This window comes from Acomys russatus, chromosome 27, assembly GCF_903995435.1.
Source record: "Acomys russatus chromosome 27, mAcoRus1.1, whole genome shotgun sequence".
Lineage (NCBI taxonomy): Eukaryota > Metazoa > Chordata > Mammalia > Rodentia > Muridae > Acomys > Acomys russatus.
In genome coordinates this window covers 51,474,308-51,487,239 of record NC_067163.1, presented here as the reverse complement: position 1 = coordinate 51,487,239, position 12,932 = coordinate 51,474,308, and the positions used below count along the sequence as shown (strand labels likewise).

Here is a 12,932-nt window from a genome sequence, read left to right as displayed (position 1 = left end):
GACCATTCTGCCCACCACCAGCTGCCTGCTTGCACACAGTTGCTCCACTCTCCACATCTTCCTCCACATCATCCTCGTCCTCACCATCACCTTGTTCTTCTTTTTCCTCAATCTCACTGTCAGCCTGATGCTCCCCATTTTTCTCATTAGCCCTCCAACTGGCAGGTGCATCTCCTCTTTCCTTATAAGGGGGAACCTTATAAATGGTGTCCAAGCCTAGTCTGATAAACAGTGATGAAAGTTCAAGGTCTTTGGGTAGTGACTCTGACTGCAGAGAGTGTAGAGTGGAAACACAGGAACAATGGAAAGATGGCTTTTCAAGCAGCGAGTGAAAGGCTTAATTTGTATTAAAGGGAAAATATGTAGGCGATTAGTGTGGACTGACAACAATGAGGTTTTATCTAAATTACCCTGGAGTGGCACATGCTTTTCAATTACTTTAAGCATCAGGAAAGCACTTTTTAATTGGGCCCATGCTTTATAAATTAGGTACTCTAACTTCTTAAAACTTCTTGAAGCAGATTAAAAACAGAATAAGTATTGTGGCTGACGTAATGAAAACAAAAAATAACAAAATAATATCACCCAGCCCTGATGACTCTATTCATTGGTGGTTCTGTCTTCTCATCATTTATGATCTGTGACTGTGCAGATCTTCAGAGAATGGGCTTCATATCCAGTGTGAAAATAAGGCCAAAATGTGCCATTAGGCAAGTCACTAAAACTGTACAGAGGAGACCTGTCACTCAAACTATAAAATGAAACCTCATGCATTTCAGCATCTAAAAAAATTCCAATCCTCATAGGTGCTCCATTTGGCATAAAGTTGACTTTCTTATGGCCCAATGCAACATAATTTTTAGGATATTCAAGAGCAACTCCCCAAACTCCATCCTGCACTGAGAACCATTCATTTTTACTGGCTGTAATCCTGCTCCTGGGAAAAGGCTCTTTACAGACTCCCAGGATCCATTTGGACTTTCTTTCCACATTTACCTCCCAGTATTGTCTGTCAGAACTGTATCCCTCAGACCCCAGAACAACTGGTTGCTGAAATCTTCTTGGGCTATTGGGTAGCATTTGCTTATTCCAATAGTGCACAGATTTTCTATCTTCTGAGATTTGCATATTACAGTTTGCTGTTTCAGGATCCAGAATTACATCAACTTGAAATCGCTGGATAATTCTGTCCAAGGCAGGATACTTTTGAGGAAACTGGAAGCCATACTCTTTCAAGGTAAATGAAAATGTCCTAGGGCGTTTTAAGTCTTTGTATCTCTCATGTGAATCATTAACACTTGCCAGCAGTGCCAGGTCTGACTTTTCACACTCGCTCTTTACCTCTGCCAACATACGCCTTAACGAAGAAATGTGATCTGAGAGTTTGGCTAGATTTTCATTTTGTTTGGCTATACCATCCATCTTATCACTTTGTAACTGCCTAAGAATGTTCTCTTGTTGGTACTGGAGAGAGAACCTATATTCTATGTATTTAGACTGTATTACTTCTCTTTTGTATGCCGATCTTTTTTTCAGTTCTAACAATGTTCGCCTTTGTGTGGCAATTGCTTTCTCAATTGACTCCCCTTTCTCCTTCCACAGATTAATGTAACACTCAATTTGTTTCCAATGACAGAGGTTGGCGTTCTCCAGGAACCAATCAAAGTGGTTTGTGTGACGGGGGGAACAGCTGCTCTGTGGACTGTTAAAGTGGCAAGAAGGGCAGGGGAAACTACCCTTCGGATCCTTCTGCAATTCACTGAGGCAGGAGAGACAGAATTTATGCCCACACTCCATGGTCACTGAGTTCCTGAAGTATTCCTTACAGACAGGACAGCGAGACTCTGCTTGGAGGACAGCCAGCCTTGCTGCAAGCTCCGCTGAGCCTTGAGAAAAAGATGAAGGGGAGGACATGTTGCTTCTCAAAGGCCTGATGCTCTGTAGCTAAAACCAGCAATCACTTGTCCTCCCTTAGATCTGGGACACTCACCACTACCTTGTTGATGTTGGCTTCGACAAACAAGGGGATGCCTCTATACCCTGACACCAGAGGCAGCTGACAGAGTCTGGCGTCCACAGCCTCCTGTAGATCAGAAAAAGCTAGCTAGGTTGTTGTTTTCCCAGCTGAGAGCTGAAGACAAGCAATGTTTTTCTTATTCAGGAAACGTGCCTCACCTTCCAGGAAAGAAATCCTTCCTATGGGCGAAATAAGAGATTGTTTAAAAATTAGACTGTAATTATCAGTGTATTAAAACACCCTCTGTACATGGGACCCTAGTTCAAATCCTGAGACCCACATTGTGGGAGGAACCCACTCTTTGACCTGCATAGTCATGCTGTTAGTGCATTTACCTGATCAAGAGCACACATTCACACATGTGCTAAAAACATGTAAAAACACTGATGAGTACAAAAAGCATTGGGCAAACCCACTGAGAAATACAGGACATGTATGCCGCAGAGGAACTGACATATATATATACACACACACACATATGCCTAGAAGTGGTGCCATAGCCTTGAACACAAGCACTTGAGAGACAGAGGCATTTAGATCTCGGTTAGTTCGAGGGCACGCTGGAGTACAGAGATAGTTCTAAGACAGCAGAAGCTATGCAAAGAAACATAACAAAAAATCTGTAGCAGAAGCTGGTGAGAAGTCTCTGTGGCAAAATGGAGCATCTTTTGGGTATAAGCCCAGGAGTGGGTCTTGAGGTAGATATATTCCCAGCTTTCTTAGAAACCTCCAGATTGATTTCTGCAGTGGCTTTAAAGTTTTCACACCCACCAGCAGTGGAAGAGTGTTCCTTTTTTTCCCACATCCTCACCTGCGCATGTCTGATGGACATGGATGAAAATGAGAACCAGCTTTAATAAAGAGATCCTTGTTTGCATTAACAATGACAAAAAAGTTGTTTTCCAATCATTGGAACCATCATGGTATGCACATGCCCCTACATATTTCACAAAACACAATAACTTTTTTTTTTTTAAGTTGAACAGTGTGGTCTAGAAAAAATTCTGTAGCTCAGGCAGGCCATTATTTTTTGGAGTTTTCTGCCTCAGCACACTGAGGATTTGGGATGTGTGGCACTGCTCCATGGGTCTAGAAACGATAACGTATTTCTTAGTACTTTAAATATTATTTTGTGTTTGGATATTTTTCTACATGTACATCTGTCCAGCTTATGCATGCAGTGCCCGGCAGAAGACAGAAGAGGGCATTAGGAGCTCTGGGACTGCAGGCACATCACAAATAATTGAACCTCAAGTTCCTAGGGATCTAACATTGTCTTCAGGACTTCTAGAACATGTGCCACATACGTAGCTCACAACTGCCTGGAAGTCCACTTTGTGTGGATCCATATCTTATTGCCTCCGCAGGCCTTTGCACGCACACAAATAACTGAAAAAAAAAAAAAAAAAAGAGCGAGTAGGAAGAATCCAGCCCAAGGAGTTTAACCACACCCAAGAAAATACAAGAAATAAAAAATCCCACAGCAGGAAAAACAGAAGAAGGGGAGCACACACAAACACATAGACCATCATTTCCAGCATCAAATGAACAGAGCTAACAACCACATGTCAGCATCTTTCAACATCAGTGCATTCAATTCCCTGATTAAAAAAAAAAAAAAAAAAAAAAGACACAGACTAACAGAACTGAGGAGAAAGCAGGATCAGGTATTCTTCTGCTTACAAGAAACACACCTCAAGAACAAAGATATTTCTTCAGAGTAATCATCTGGAGAAAAGTTTTCCAAGCAAATGGATTAAAGAAGCAAAGTAGAGTAAGTATTCTAATATCTAAAAAAAAAAAAAAAAAAAAAAAATCGACTTTCATTATGTCATTGCTTGCAAGGTAATGAATCTGATAGTTGTATGCCGAAATATGCTACAATACCGAAAAAAAAAAAAAAGATATTCCAAGAGAAATATTGCAAGAGAAATGAGGATGTAATGTGAATAAATTGTAACAAAATTTTAAAAAAGAGATACAAATCCAAAAAATAAATTTCACTCAAAAAAAAAAATGGACACAACCCCTGCCATAATTGAATGATTAATTTATTATTATTATTATTATTATTATTATTATTATTATTATCATCATCATCATCATCATCATCATCATCATCATCATCATTAATTAACATTACATCCTGATTGATTGTAATCCTCTCCCTTACTCTTCTTTTCCTGGTCCCATCCTCCCTCTTCTTCCCTATTCCCCTCCCCTAGACCTCTGAGAGGTGGGGCCCCTCCCCCACCATGTGACCATAGTCTGTCAGGTCTCAGTTGGATAGCTTGCATTCCCTTCCTCTGTGTTCCCACATGGCCTTTCTATCAAGGAGCAATGATCAAATTGCAGGTAATAGTATTCATGTCAGAGTGAGAAGACCCCTGTTCTCTTCTCCCTTCCCCAAGTGGAGAATGAGCTGTCAGCTGGCTATATCTCAACAGGGGTCTAGGTTCTCTGCAATGATCTAATGACAAAATATATCAGGGGTCACCATGGTATCAAGGCCCCAGTCATAGACATGAATGATGTTTGAGCAAGGTAACCCTATCTTGCCCTAGATTTGTCTGCTACCTGGAAATAGTAATGCCACTGATTATCCTAGACATCAGTCATGAGAAGAGCTGAAATGCAAAGACCCCAACCACAGGACAACGAAAACTAAGCCATTCAATTTATAACATATAACATATCCTAGCTTCTTTCTATAAAAATCTTGTAAAGACAAATAAGTACAATGATAATACCTGCCTTTACCTTCCAAAGTATTGCTATGAGAACTAAGAAGGGGAAATGTATGTAACCCTCTTGCACAGTGACTAACTAGTAATAGAAAAGCAATAAATTACAACTAGTATTTTTATCATTATTATTCCTTAGAGACTATAAACGTGATTTCTACCTCTTGTGAAAGAATCTGACAGCTGTGCAAAGACTGTACAAGTGCTTTGATTAGCAAAATGTTCATGTTTCAAAAAAATCAACTTTCAACCAAATTTAATATTTTAAAAAGATGGGAAAGGACACTTCACACTCATCAAAGAAAAAAATCCACCAAGATAATCTCTCAATTCTGAACATCTATGTCACAAACTTAAGGGTATCCACATTCATAAAAGAAACATTATTAAAGCTTAAATCACACACTGAACCACATGCATTAATAGTGGGAGACTTCAACTTTCTCTCACAAATGGACAAAACTTGGTGACATAAACTAAACAGAGAAATAAGGAAAATAGCTGACATTATGAATCAAATGGACTTAGTGAACATTTACAGAACCTTTCACCTAAACACAAATGAATATATGTTCTTCTCAGCACCCCACAGCACCTTTTCCAAAATTGACCATATAGTCATCCACAAAGCAAACCTCAATAGATACAAAAAAAAAAATCAAATAACTCCTTGTATCCTATCATACCGTCATGGATTAAGTCTGAACTTCAACAACAACAGAAACAACAGACCGCCTACATATACATGGACACTGAACAACTCTCTACTCAGTGATCACTGGGTCAGAGAAGAAAAGAAGAAAGAAATAAAAGACTTTCTAGAATTCAATGAAAGTGAGGACACAGCATATCAAAACCTATGGGACACAATAAAAGCAGTGCTAAGAGGAATGTTCATAGCACTAAGTGCCTTCATAAAGAATTAAAAATTCTCACACTAGTGACTTAATAGCACCCCTGAAAGCTCTAGATCAAAATATACTGGCAAACTGAATACAAGAACATATCAAATACATCATCCAACATGATTGCATAGGCTTCATCACTGGGATTCAGTGATGGTTCAATACATAAAAAGCCATCAATATCATTCACCATCTACACAATCTGAAAGGGGAAAAAAGCCCCCAATGATCTCACCTTTGACAAAATCCAACACCACTTCATGATGAAAGCACGGGAGAGATATGGGATACAAGGCATATACCTAAACACAATGAATGCAATATACAGTTAGCCAATATCCAACGTCAAGTTGAATGGAGAGAAACTGAAAGCAATTCCACTAAAATCAGGGACAAACAAAGCTGCCTACTCTCTCCATCAACATAATGCATGAAGTTTTAACTAGAGCAATAAGAAAACTAAAGGAAATCAAGGGAGTCAAACTGGAGAGAAGTTGTTAAAGCATCCCTATTTGCAGAAGATATGATAGATAGCAGAAGAAGATAGATGGATAAGTAATTCACAAAATTTTGCCCCAGAACTCCTACCACAGATAATCACATTCAGCCAAATGATAGGTACAAAATTAACTAAAACAAAAAAGCCAGTATATCTTCTTGATACAAATGATAAACAGGCTGAGAAAGAAATTAGGGAAGCAATACTTCACAATAGCCACAAATAATATACAATATTTTGGTGTCACTCTAGCCAAGCAAGTGAAAGACCTGTATGGCCAAAACTGTATGACCCAGAAGGAAGAAGCTGAAGAAGATGGAAAGACTTCCCATGCTCATGAGTCAGTAGGATTAACATAGAAACAATGGCCATTTTATCTAAAGCAATCTACAGATTCAATGCAATTCTCATCAAAATGCCTACACAATTATTTACAGACTTGGAAAGAGCAATTCTCAACATTTTATGGAAAAATAAAGAACCCAGGATAGCTAAAACAATCATGCAATAAAAGAACTTCTGGTGGTATCAACATCCCTGGTTTTGAACTATACTACAAAGCAATAGTAATAAAAGCTGCATGGTATTGTTATGAAAACAGACAAGTAGATCAGGGAAGTTGAATCAAAGACCCAGAACCAAAACTAAACACTTATGGACACTTGAGTTTTGACAAAGAAGCTAAAACCCTACAATGGAGAAAAAGAAAGCATCTTCCACAACTTAGGGTTCTAGTCTTTCTGAATGTCTGCATGTTCAAAAATGCATTTATTCCCCTTCTCAGAAGTCTAGTCCAAGTGAGTCAGAGGCCTCAACATAAAACCAGATAAACTAAATCTAACAGAAGAAAAAGTGTGGAATAGCCTTGAACTTATTGACACAGGAGTCAACATTCTGAACAGATCATTAACTGCTCGGGCACTAAGATCAACAATTAATGAAATGGGACCTCATGAAACTGAAAAGGCTTCTGCAAAGCCAAGAACCCTCTCAATAAGACAAAATGGCAGCATATAGAGTGAGAAGAGATCTTTGCCAACCCATAATGTGCCTTGCCTACAAAAAGTGTAGGGGTAAAGATGGAACAGAGATTGAGGGATTGGCCCAGCTTGAGACCCTAGCCATGGGAGACTGCCAACACCTGTCACTTTTAATGATGCTCTGCTATGTTTGTGTCAGGAGCCTAGAATAACTCTCTTTTTAGAATCTTCATCTAGCAGCTGATGAAAACACATTCAGAGACTTACATTCAAAAATAGGCCAAACTCAGGTAGGGCTGTGTAAGAGTGGGAGGAAGGATGGAGGGAGCCGCAGAGAACAAGGACACTACAAGAAGACCTAGACAATCACCTATCCTGGGTACATGTGTCCGTTCAGAGACTGAACCACCAACCAAAGCCTTTGCTTAGACTGGGCTTAGAGCCCCTACACATATGTAGCAGATGTGCAGTGTGGTCATCGTGTGGTTCCTCTAACAATGGGACTAGGGGCTGTCTCTAATTCTGTTGCCTGCCCCTGGATCTCTTTCTCCTAGCTGGGCTAGATAATCAAGTCTCAGTAGGAGAATATGTGCTTATTCTTCCTGTGGCTTGAGGGACCAGGGAGTGTCAATACTCCTTGGGGGCCTCCCCTTCTCTCTATATATGGGGAAATGTGAAAAAAAAAAGCCAAAAAGTGGTGGTATAAACTTTGATAGAAAAACTCTGAAGGCAGAGGTAAGCAGATCTCTGTCAGTTTGAGGCCAGCTTGGTCTATAGAGCTAGTTTTAGGACAGCTAGGACTACACAAGAAACCTATCTCAAAAAAAAAAAAAAAAAAAAAAAGAAAAAAAAAAAAAGGAAAAAAAAAAGAAAAATCAGCAACATAAGCTGCTGAGAGTTAGGTGGTAAGGGCATGGGCTCTAGCAGAAGACCAGGCTTCAGTTTCTAGCACCCACAGAGTGCCTCAAAATCACCCATATCTCCATTTCCAAGGGACCACACTCCTGAATTTGGGGGTAGCAGACACACTTGTGGTGCATATACATACATTCTAGCAAACCAGTTATACGCAAAATAAAACCAGTAAATCTAACACAACAGCAAAACAAAACAAAACATAAAATCCAGTATTATAAGCCAGACTTAGTGGTGTATTCCTGTAACCCCAAAACTTGGGAGGTAGAGACAAGAGGATTGGGGATTAGGCCTTCTAGACCATCAGGTCAGTCTACACAATCTTTCATTGCATCAAAAATTAAAATAAGTAGAAATTAAAACTACAATAAGAAAAGATGTCTGTGATCTAGAAAACCTATATTTACATCACTAGGGAGGTAGGAGGAGGAGGAGGAGGAGGAGGAAGAATTCAAGACAGCTTTGGCTACGTAGTGAATTCCAAGACCACCTGAAGTAAGTGAGACACTATCTCAAATAAACAAAGCTGCAAAAATCTATAAACAGAGGCCCTGCTTCTGGCCCTTTCAGGCACCAGGCATTCACATGGTACAGACAGATACATAAATACAGGCAAAATACTTAGAAACATAAACTAAACAGCAGAACCCCAAACAGCCACAGGTGGGTAATCTCCCAAGATGGCTGGGCAGGTTAAGGCACTTGCTGTCAAATCAGCCTGTTTTTTATCCCTGGGACCCATGTTGTGGGAAGAAGATGACCCACACCTGGAAGTTGTCCTTTGACCTTCACACCTGGGCCATGGTGTGTATGGATCCACACACATTTAATACATAAATTAATAAAGACAAATTTTAAAGGTGGAAAGCAGAGCCGACAGTGGCAGCCACCTTTTATTGCAGCCCTTTGGAGGCAGAGGTAGGCATATCTTTGATTTTGAGGCTTCCTTGGTCTACAGTGGTAGTTCCAGGACAGACAGAGATACACAAAGAAACTTTGTCTTGAAAAAAAAAAAAAAGCAAAATAGAAGAAAAAAAAATGTAGAAGGCAGCCAGGTGCGTTGCATGCCTATAATTCCAGCACCCACTTTGGGGGTTAGAGGAAGCTCTCTGTGGCTCTGAGATCAGCCTGGTCTACATAATGTGTTTCAGACCAGCCATGGAGACAGAGGGACCGTGTCTGAAACAAAAATGAACAACAAAAGGCAGAATGTAAGAACCGACTTCCACAAGTTGTCCCCTGACCTTCACACGCCCTTCTTTGCCCACAAACAAATGAAACTAGAGTGGCCATGAACATGAAATGGTTTGGACTACAAATCCTCAAGACCTGCACCCCAGTTGATCCGACCCTCCTGTGTGACCACACCTTCCTCAACAGCATCTCTGGCTGCAGACTGAGTGTCTAAACACAGGCGCCTATATGAGACACATTAATACCTCAGCTATAAATTTAGTATTATTGTGAAAAGCAGCTCATCTTAACACAATCGTAAGTCCTGTCAGACACACATAGTGTTCCCAGTCTACCTTATAGAGATGGCAGGTTATGAAGCTTATACCGGATACTGCAGGGAGCAGAGAGTGCTGGTAGGAACAGAACTAGGACCAACCAACAACACATAAGGCATTCTGACTTGTAGCTGGTCCTGCCTACAACGTGACTGGCAATTCATGGAAAGTGGGCAGGGATTGTGACTGCACATGCCTGGTACCCCTCAGCATGCTGTGTGCTAAAGAGCAGCAGGTGGCTGCCCTGATTAGTTAAGCCAACGAAGGAAACCTGCAATTCCTCCTAGTGACCTTCTCTGATCTTGCTACAATCTTTGTTTTTCAGGGCAGCCATAGGACCTTAGTAAAGCTGCAGGCTGATTTACAAAAATCCTTTCGTCTAGAATAGACATTTTCATTAATTCATTAAAAAGGCAAGCACAAAGTTGAGAAAATTCAAGTGATCTGTGTTCTCTCGGCCTTGCAGAGAACATGGAGTTGTTCCTTTGTCCACATAGATGAGATAGTTCAAAAGAATGCCTTGACTGTCACCAGGTCAAACTGGAAGGGGACAAACACGCTAAAGTCACAAGCAGGATTCTTGCCATGACCTTAGAGCTGACTATCTAGCCGAGACAGCTTCCTAAAACAGGTGAGGGAAAGTGCTAAGAAGGAAGCCAAAGAGAAAGGCTATTGGGCTCAGCTGCATGGCCTGGGCCTATCTGTTGCCTGATAACACACCTACATGTAAGAAAAACAGGACATAGAATCAGACCATTAAAAAAAAGTTAAACCTCATTCCCTTGGGAGAGTAGATCCCTGCAGCAAAGCTACTCCACACAGCCAAGACTGCAAGTAAGGTGATGAAACAGGTCCATGTATGTGGACCAGTGGGTGGGGCAGTCTACCCCTCTGTAGAATCTGATCCATTCCAAACTTCAGATTTGCCAGGGTTGATGGATGGATGTGAAATGGAGAAATTTGATGGTAAATTGAGCAGAGCTGGCAAAATGCTTCCTGGATTAAATAATTTCATTCCCACAGTGCTGAAAGAGGCTTTCACCATCAGGAAGTAGAGACATGGCCGACACAGGAATGTGAAGATGCTGGGATGGCAAGTCAATGCCTGAGGCTCTTCAGGACTTTTATTAAGATCAGGACAGTGAAATAATATAAATGTAATGCAACGTCTGTGGTTGGAGAGATGGCTGGAGCACTGGTTGCTCCTGTGGAGCGTCCACATTGGCTTCCCATCACCCACATGCTGGTTCACACTACCCATAACTCCAGCTCAGGGGATGTGATGCCCTCTTCTTGCTTAATGAGTACCAAGAAGATAAATAGTACAGACATTCATGCAGCCAAAACACTCATATGCATAAACAGTAATAAATCATCAATACAAAATTAAACCAGGAAAAAATTTTGTTGTGTACTTTGCTTGTCCTGGAAGTTGATCTATACATCAGGGCTGGCTTGAACCCAGAGGACTGTCTGACTCCACCTCCTGAGTGCTAGGATTAAAGACATTTACATCATACTCAGAAATATTTGAATCTTGAAAGGACATGTATAAAGAACTAAAAGAGATCGTTTGATACCATTAAAAACCGCCAAGAAGGCAGGCAGAGGCAGACAGATCTCAGTGAGCTCAAGGCCAGCCTGGTCTATGTAGGGACGGTCCTGGTCAGCCAGACTACATAGTGCATTCCTATCTCAAAAAACAAAATAAAATAAATAAAATAAAAGTTCCAAGAAGGAGCTGGCTGTGAGCAGTTAGACAGAAGTGTGAAGCAGAGAAAGAATGGTATGGGATTGGTAAAGTTCTAGTTCTTCATGTATGTGTCTAAGTGTGTGGGTATGCATGACATACATGTGGAAGTCAGAGCACAGCTTGTAGTAATCTGTTCTCTCCACCCACCATTCCACCATGTGTGTCCTGGGGACTTGGCAGCAAGTGCTTTACCAGTCCTGTATATGCTTTTGTTTTTGAGACAGGTGATTGAACTCTATAACCCTAGATGGCCTGCAAACTTGCTCTATAGAAGAGCTGGCCTCAAAACTCATAGAGATTTTCTTGATTCTGCTTTCCAGAGAACTGGAATGAAAGGCGTGTGTGGAATTAGGGCATATACATATATGTATGTATGTATGTTATACACTCACACGCATATATGTATTACACATATATGCTGTAAATGATATTTGGCAAATGGAAAAAGGGCTCTGCTGTCAGTGGGTAAGAGGCTGGCTATGGAATGTTCAACTCCAACCAATGCGCAAGCCCATCAGGGGAAAGCAGCAGCACATGCTGGATGCTAGTCTCTCAAGGAGGTTAGCACCATGGTGGCACTCAGAGAAAGGATAAGCAGGCTACCAAGATGACACTTGATAGGCTGTGACCATGTGGTGGGGGAGGAGGTCCCCTTCTGTCACAGACCTAGGGGAGGGGAATAGGGTGAAAGAGGGAGGGAGGGAGGAATGGGAAGATAGAATTAAGGGGATAACAATTGAGCTGCAATCTGAATAAATTAATTTAAAATGATATTTGGGTTTGGGTGTGTGCTTATTTTGAGACCAAGTCTCAGCATGTAGCCCAGGCTAGACTCAAACTTGTCCTCTTAAATTTATTTTATTTTAAACTTTTATTTATTTTCATCTTTTACATGTAGGTGTTCTGCTTACCTGTATGTCTGTGCAGCAGTACTGACTGAGACCAGAAGAGGGCATCAGATTCCTATAAACTGGAGTTAGAGATGGAGCCATTGTGTAGATGCTGAAGAATGGAATCTGGCTCTATGGAAGAGCAGCAGGTGCTCTTAACCACTGTACCATCTTTGCACTCCCAACTTTATCCTCTTGCCTTAGCTTTCCAAGTGCTATGATCACAGGCCTACAGCACTGCATCTGGCTAACACTCAAACTGTCAACTGGACTAAAGCAATTTCTCCATCCCAGATGGCAAAACCCAAGGCTTAAGACCTCCATGTGTGTTCTGTGACTTCTGCATGTGCACAGATCTGCACACACACACAAAAGTAAATGGGTAAAATTATTTACTAAGTATAAAAATGATTTCAATCCAGGCAGTGATGGCACCTGCCCTTAACCCCAGAACTTGGGAGACAGAGGCAGGCAGAACTCTGAGTTCTAGCCCAGTTTGCACAGGAGCTTGTCTACACATCTGCCTGTAACTCCAGCTCAGATCTGAAAATACCATAAATAATAAGAGAGATGATTTTCTAAACATTTTAAGAATAACCTTACACCTTAAAAGATAGTTTATGTTTTGTAGGTTGAATGCTGTTTTGGGGTGTGGTGGATGGGTGTTGGTTCTATTTATTTACTTTTTGTTTACTTTTTGAGGCAAGGTTTTACAAGT

General features: G+C 40.9%; 1 protein-coding gene across 1 annotated transcript; it reads right to left on the bottom strand.

Annotated features, from left to right (window-relative positions):
* Window positions 1-627: 627 nt before the first annotated feature.
* LOC127210129 (tripartite motif-containing protein 60-like) lies at window positions 628-1,914 on the bottom strand. Its single transcript, XM_051169813.1, has one exon. It carries the CDS (start codon window positions 1,912-1,914, stop codon window positions 628-630), a length of 1,287 nt encoding a protein of 428 aa, XP_051025770.1.
* Between the last annotated feature and the right edge of the window lie 11,018 nt (window positions 1,915-12,932).